We start from the raw sequence: 7,685 nt of genomic DNA, 5'->3' as shown, positions 1-7,685 counted from the left end.
ATTATTATTATTATTATTATTATTATTATTATTATTATTATTATTATTATTATTATTATTATTACTATTAATATTATTATTATTATTACCATCATTATTATTATTATTATCATTATTATTATTATAATTACAATTATTAAATTAAATAGGACAATTTTACTTATAATACATGATAATCGTAGCATTATGAAAAGCCAAACTAATATAGCACCGAATTTAACTGAAAATGAAAATGTCAAATGTAAGTTCACAATTTTACTCTATTAATCCCCCTGTTTCCAAATTAAATAGGTGATAAAGGAGATGACTAGTGATAAAAGAGATATATTCTATCATTCAACGAATCAATTAATATTTACTATTAAAGGAAAAGAAAGGGAAAGAAATTCAATCTCACTATTCATAGCAAATCATCGGCTATAACTAAAAAATAAAGAATCAAATCCAAACATGAAAATATATTCAAATAACAAAAGAATGAAAATTTTTTCTAAAAAAAAGAAAAAAACAAGTAAATGAAATTTATTTCATGAGTAATCATATGTCACTTATTGGAAAAATAATTGACAGTTCTTTGTTTTTCTAAATTCTTTTTTTTTCCTTTTAATTGACATCTTTAGAAAAGTAGTATGAAATGCAGGTAAATGATTGCAATATTATAATTTTTATTTTAGTGAATTTGATAAATTCTGAATATTTCATTGTTTTTCTTTTTTTTTTTGCTTTTGCTAATTTGATAAGGAATCATAATGTAATTAATGATAATAATGATAATACTACTAATTTTATTATTATTTTATAACGTGACAGTTATTGAGGTCGGTCACAGACCAGTCGTTCTCGTTCCGGTATTGTCGCACTACACGTTGTCATAAATGCATTGGCATTATTTAATGGCCGTATAACTGAATCCCGATAAATTGCATTTAATGGCATACCACGTCTGTTCCGATCTGCGCATCGAATCTTTCGTAATGGATCTATAAAATTATTAACTTTAATTTTTACACAAAGATAATTTTCCTTAAATTTCAAATCACATTTATGAAAATTTACATAAATTAAACCTTATATGCTACAGTACTTACAAAAAAAAGAAAAAAAAAGACAAGAATAATAAGATTTCGGATTTTGCAATGGATCCTGTAAAATTATATTAGTAATAACATATTTAACAATACACATCTTTGAGTAAATTAGAAGACAAGAATCATGAACCCGTAAAATCTTACCGTCTTTCCCATTAATTTATGATGATTCATTTTCGAATTACTGATAAATAAAAAAAACTAAAAGTTCTATCCCAAAATAATAGAAAAAATCTTACAAAATTTTAACTACATTATTAGAGTTATTTTCAACCTATTTTAATTATTGAATTCAATTTAATTACTCAAGTAGTTATGTAAATTGATTACATAAGTTTCCATTTAATTGAATTAATATTAATCCTATACAATGAAATATTTCGATCAGAATTTAAAATGGTATGAATAAAGGGAAAATCTTTCAATTAATTGTTAAATTTTAATCCGCTAAATAATAATTATTATTAATCAGTTTTTTTTTTTTAATCTTCCCTATAATTTTGTAAACATGAATATATTCATCACAAATATATCCTATATAAATTAAATTTGATATATCAGAAGAATATTTAATTAAATTTGTTAGCATACCTGTTTTATTATGAATAAGCCATAAAGTAGCCACAAATGCAATACCAAAAGCAAATGATATAATAGCAATTATAATGACAACATATAATGGTATACCATCTAAATGACATTCTTCTTCCTTTCTTAATGCTTTTTCAACTGCTACAGCACATACTCTTGCACATTTTGAATCTGAAATTAATTATAATAATTAATTATTAGAAGCTTCCTTCTTTCTTTTTCTTTTCGTAAAATTTAAAAAAAAAAAATTTTAAGAATGTAACAAAATTTTTACATGAAAATAAAAATTTTACCATATGCAACATTGATAAGATTATCGTCACTTTCAGCGACAAATTCATCAGAAATTAATGCATCATCATTATCTGATATAGATTCACTAGCATTTGCCAAAAGAATACGAATTGTAGAACTTGAAGTGACTGTTACTGCTTGTTGTAGATAAGGCTCAATCCAATTTAGTAGATTTTGTCTTTCATTGGATATTGATGAACAAAATGATGCTCGTGGACACTGTAATATTATCAATTTATGCAAAATAAAAAAATCTTTTTTTTGAAAATTTCAGATAAATCAAGAAAAAAATGTCAGCTTTTTCCATTCATAGTTAATAATTTTGATTGTTTTTCTTAATTTAAAAAAACTTAGAAAAGAAAGATTCATAAAATGGAAATTTGACGGAAACAACAACGCTAATTTGATTTAAGCTTAGTAATTTAAAAGTTTGATGTGAAATTATGTTATTATCAAATAATATGTTATAATGAATCTGATTACATCGTAATCAGTAATTTTGATTTCGTTATTCCAGATCATTTTCCAAACATAGCATTACTTATATGATGATAGCAATTTTTTTTTCCAAGCAATTTCAAATATGTCCACATTAAAATTACTGTATATCCATCAGAAACCCTAACGACCATATCAATGATGAACAAAAAAAAAAGCCGTTATTCAAAAAAGAGAAATCTTACTTTTATTTCAAGTGGTTACTGTTTGTAAATATTTTTATTATAAGTAATATCAAATTAAGAGTTCCTTTACAATATATCCATTAAACATGGATTTTTAGTTATACTAATTCATTAAACATAAATATATTATGATGATACATTGCAGTGAAAAAAAAAAAAAAAAAATTACAATCTGTGAATGACAAAGATGACAGTACGATATGGTATGGTACGGTATACGTTTGGAGATGGATAGTGAAATGGGAAAGATATACCACTTATATAAGATTGAACTAAGGTTCAACAAACATATCAACGCCTTCATCTATTACTATGATCAAAGTGATGACATGACAGTAACCCTTCTAATGATATTGGAAGAAAAAAAAATGACCTCGCTTTTTAATGTATTAAATAAAAAGTGTACAAATGACCTGTCATTACCAATAAAGGAAAAAAAAAAGAAAGTTCAAAATCTTGCTACAATAAATTGAAAAAAATATACTAAATTGGTAATTAATAATGTATATCGAAGAAATTAATTGTCCAATATTATCGACAAATACATTTATACATTCATTTCCCTTTTAAAGATATTCAAAGGATGTTATCTATGCTATTCATTTTGCTTTTAACATAATTTATGAGTGACAGCAAAAAGCCAGACAGGAAACTGTCATAAAAGTAAGCTGATTGTTTGAAAAGTATTCAAGAGCATATGTCTGTCGTGCTAAATGTCGTTTTGCCTTGAACCTGTCTGTCAGGATAAATTTGTCCTTGAGGAATACTAGAGAAGTGCAATATTGAAGCTATCAATTCTAAAGTCAAAATTTTTTTCAAAAAGAAAAAAACGGAATTTTTAGGCTTTCAAGATTAAAACCATGCCGTTTGGTGATAGTCTAAAAAAAAGAAAACTATCTCTTCGCAAAAAATTTCTGAAAAATATAGTTGAAATTGGATAAATGAATTTGTTCAATTTGAAGCTTGTGTTTATCAAACTTTTACGTCAAAAAACACAAATTTAAATAAAACATAGAAACATGGAGAGTTTTTTTTTCCGATCAACTTTATACTCGAAAATATTTGAAAATTTTAATTTAAAAAAAAAGTTAATTTAAATTTGAATTAAAAAATTTGTAATTTATCCATTTAAATATTCATTGAGTACAAGGAAAAAAAAATCTTATCTATTTGCTGATAAAAGAAAGGGCTATAGAACTTCTTCAATTTAAATCAAATTAGTGAAATCAGTTCACTGAAATGCTTACTCCTCTTGATCATTTAATATCACGCTAAAGTAATGACAAATGTGTGGATGTACGTGATTTTCGGATAGACATGCGCTTAAAACCAATCTGATTGAAATGAACTGAAGTTAATTTTTAGCTTATCCTTCCAGTTATATTACCAAAAATTGAATAAACAAACAAAAACGAAAATTAGATTCACATTTCTGCTCTATTCTCCGCTCATAATGTATGAAATAAGAAACTAATGAAGCAAAAAATTATCATTTTTAAAAAAGTTATCACTATCGATGAACCAAAAATTATCATTTTTAAACAATTTTAAAGTTAATTTCCATTTTTCGTCCAACTATTCTGTAACATTCTTATTCAATCAATCAACAATGACTTAATTAGCTTTTTTTTTATTTTTGTGAGAACATTTCGTAATGTCGAAAATAATATAATTTATAAAATATCAAATATACGACACTAACTTTGGGTTGCATATGACAAAAATATATTTCTGCTGATTTATGCTATCGATCCAATGTTAGAGTTTATTTATAAATTTATAGATTTCAATAAAAAAAAGAGGTAATATGGAAACATGCCGTAGGAGTATTTTGAAAGCCATTTAACTTATGAGCCGTACAGAAAATTACATCGCAATGAAGCGAAATGCGCCCGTATTCAATAGATTCATCGACCACTACTGATCTTAAAATGGATGAATTGAATTTTCTAATAAACGAATTAAAATTCTAATAATACGATAATGATACTTTTTTCTTCCTCAAAAATAGGTAAATTTTTTGGTAGAAAAAGATTATAAGAAGTAAAGAGAATTTCAATAAATTCTATTATTTCCATTGAGATATGGAAAAGATAATGTTGTAGTTATAAAGAACTAACTCATTTAATAATGAAGGATTAACTAAATTACGAGTAATCGGTATCTTTATTTTAGTCCATTCCACATAATGACCAGTACCCGTTTTCTGAAATTACAAAATAATTAATTTTTAAAAAGTTAAAGAATCTGTAACAGAAGGATTAAGCATTAAAAATGGAACTAAGAAAATACGGTGAATTTTTGGTAAAGAAGGTATTTATGTGGTATTGAAATCTGATTATTAAGAAAAAAAAGGTTCCTACTATTCACCTATGTTGTTATTAAAAAATAAAAAAATTCAATTTAAATTATTCTTTTTTTTTAAATTTAACAACTACTAAAAACATTCATACACTATGCATTTATACATTATTACAAGTGTAAAAATATTTTGCAAATATTTAAAAGTACTCATTCTTTCACAATTTTTAGCAAAAAAAAGAAACTTGGAAAAGCTTAAGGAGAGAATAGAAAGAGATAATGAGAGGAGTAATAACATACTTGCTCTAAAAATGCTAACACTGAATTGTCATCAGTAGATGGACATCCATTTTCAATAAAATATCTGAAATAAATTTAGTTTTTTTTCTTTCCTTCATATAAAAATTAGCATATAATTTGATTTTATAAATCTTTTTAAACGAAAAATATAAGATTGTAGTTTAATACTAACCTACGAGCTAATTCTACAGAATTTGCTAATTGTTTGCTAGAAGAAGAAGCAGTAACAGTAGCAGTAGTAGCAGTAGTAGTAGTAGTAGTAGCAGTAGCAGTAGTAGTAGTAGTAGTAGTAGTAGTAGTAGTAGTAGTAGCAGTAGTAGTAGTATCAATAACTGTAGGAATGGTAATCCAACAACGTAACGGATATGTGTGTAATCCTGAAAAATTATTATAAATTGTGATAAAAAATTGGAAAGTTTTTTTGTGATGCAATATTTGTAATATTATTTATATTATGAATAAAATGATTTGTATATATACATATGTATGTATACATCCTTATTTTCTTCGCCACATAAAGCTAATTTAATCTATTCTAATTAACCTAAACAATCAAATATTCGCAGTGAGTTAACCCAACTTATTCAGAGTAAGTTAAGTAAAATAAAATTTATTTACAGAATATTATAAAATGTTATTAAGGGATCATACTTATAAAATATACCATTTAAATGTGTTTTAATGGACAATGCATAGTTTACTAAAAATCATAAAGAAACTTACTTTCTTGCATTCCCTCGAATGTTGGTTCAATAGCAACATACAAATTACTGCCTAACCGTATAGATACCGGTTTTGCTTGAGCTAATGATGATGAATGATGAGTATTGGTAAAATCTACCGATGATATCCGGATCGGTTTACCAGATGTTACCATTTTTGCCTGCAAACATGAAATTATAAATATCATATTAATGCTCTTCATTTCTTTTCTTTTTTTTTTTTTTGGAGAATAAATGAGCGAAACAGTTGAAAGATTCGGAAGAGTTGAAAGAAGTCGGAAGAGTTGAAAGGGATGAAAAATAAAGATTTAGTAAAAATATCTTTCAAATGAAGAAAAAAATTATTTGAAAAAATTGACTAATCAATTAATTAACATCCTATAAAATCACGAAATGGATGATATAAGCGATTCTTAACGTGCAGGCAAAAGTCATAAAGCAAAAAGATTTGCGCTAAAAAAAAAGAAAAAAAAAGGAAACCTTCAAAGAAATGAGAAACATAGATAACAAAGCTCAAGGTTCATGTATCTAATTAATTAACTGCCTGTTAGACTGTGAAAGTAAAGCTAAATTTTAATTTGTTTTTCCTCTCAAAAATTTTCGGGGAAATAAAAGATTGAAATTTGAAAATTCGAACAAATCAAAACAACTACTTTTACGAATAATTTACTTGTATTAACAAAGTATATGTAATAAATGGAATGGAAATGAATTTAGTAACTGAAAATAATGAGGGAAAAACATATGGGAGAAATTCCATCAGTAAAATACTAGAGAATATGATGTATTTACTTATGAAACTAGAAATAAGTAAAAGAAAATAAAAACTAAAAGTAAGGAAAAATTACCTTAACATGAGATTCTACGAATGGTACCGCACATTGAATCTCAAACTGCTCGTTCACATTACCAATACCCCAGAAATGAACCTTAAATATAGAAATATTGAAGGAAATTATCTGTATTGAAATGGATTCTTTTTTTTCTTGAATTAAAGAAAATTTTTAAATTTTTATCATAATTTATTACATTATCTTTTTTTCTTTGCAATCATTTTATTAGTTAAATTACTCGCAAAGTACGTTAGCTGACATGTAATACTTTACCTTCTAAAATCCATCCAAAACTTTTTACAATATATTTAGATTACATAAAATAATGAAATAGGAAAGTGAATGAAAAAAAAAGTTCCAACCTTAGCAATAAAATTGAAGCCACCAGCAAAGAATGTCTTCTCTATACCGCATTTACTATAACCAACTAATACTATGTGATACTGAAAAATAAACTTTTCTTTTTTTTTAAAAAGTGATAAACAAAGAAATTACAAATCCCTGAGAAAAAAAATTCAAACAAAATTTAATAAGCAATACATATTTTGCATTAATAAATAATTTCATTGATAAATAATAATTTTATCATCATTTTATGAACTAGCAATTCATTACTATATTTAATTTGAAATGTCATCAGAACTAGCATAATTATTCGAAAAACAAATGTAATTCATATTGATACAATCTGTGGACAAGAATTACGGTTTTTATTGTTTTTTTCCAAAACAAAAAAAGACAAATTAACTTTACTTTCTTGAGAATTAATTAATGAACTAGTATTATTCCGCTTAAAATGTTTATCAAAGACCGATAAAAGTTTGTTGAGTGATAAATAGAAATTGATCCTTATCATTCTTGTGCTACTTATAA

General features: G+C 25.0%; 1 protein-coding gene across 1 annotated transcript in view; it reads right to left on the bottom strand.

Moving 5' to 3' along the window:
- Positions 1–794: 794 nt before the first annotated feature.
- Positions 795–7,685, bottom strand: part of LOAG_17029 (hypothetical protein) — a gene marked incomplete at its 5' end in the record, with an annotated part of 8,074 nt that continues 1,183 nt past the window's right edge. Inside the window, 10 exons of the mRNA XM_020449688.1 lie at positions 795–980; positions 1,680–1,850; positions 1,973–2,192; positions 4,476–4,581; positions 4,777–4,862; positions 5,258–5,321; positions 5,430–5,634; positions 5,981–6,140; positions 6,828–6,908; positions 7,175–7,255. Of these exons, the coding sequence (XP_020306737.1) occupies positions 811–980; positions 1,680–1,850; positions 1,973–2,192; positions 4,476–4,581; positions 4,777–4,862; positions 5,258–5,321; positions 5,430–5,634; positions 5,981–6,140; positions 6,828–6,908; positions 7,175–7,255 (1,344 nt within the window). The 3' untranslated portion in view covers positions 795–810. The remainder of the gene's footprint in view (positions 981–1,679; positions 1,851–1,972; positions 2,193–4,475; positions 4,582–4,776; positions 4,863–5,257; positions 5,322–5,429; positions 5,635–5,980; positions 6,141–6,827; positions 6,909–7,174; positions 7,256–7,685) is intronic.

This window comes from Loa loa (assembly GCF_000183805.2).
Source record: "Loa loa unplaced genomic scaffold supercont3.35, whole genome shotgun sequence".
Lineage (NCBI taxonomy): Eukaryota > Metazoa > Nematoda > Chromadorea > Rhabditida > Onchocercidae > Loa > Loa loa.
Note: the sequence above shows the minus strand (reverse complement) of the source record. Positions and strands in the feature narration are given on the sequence as shown.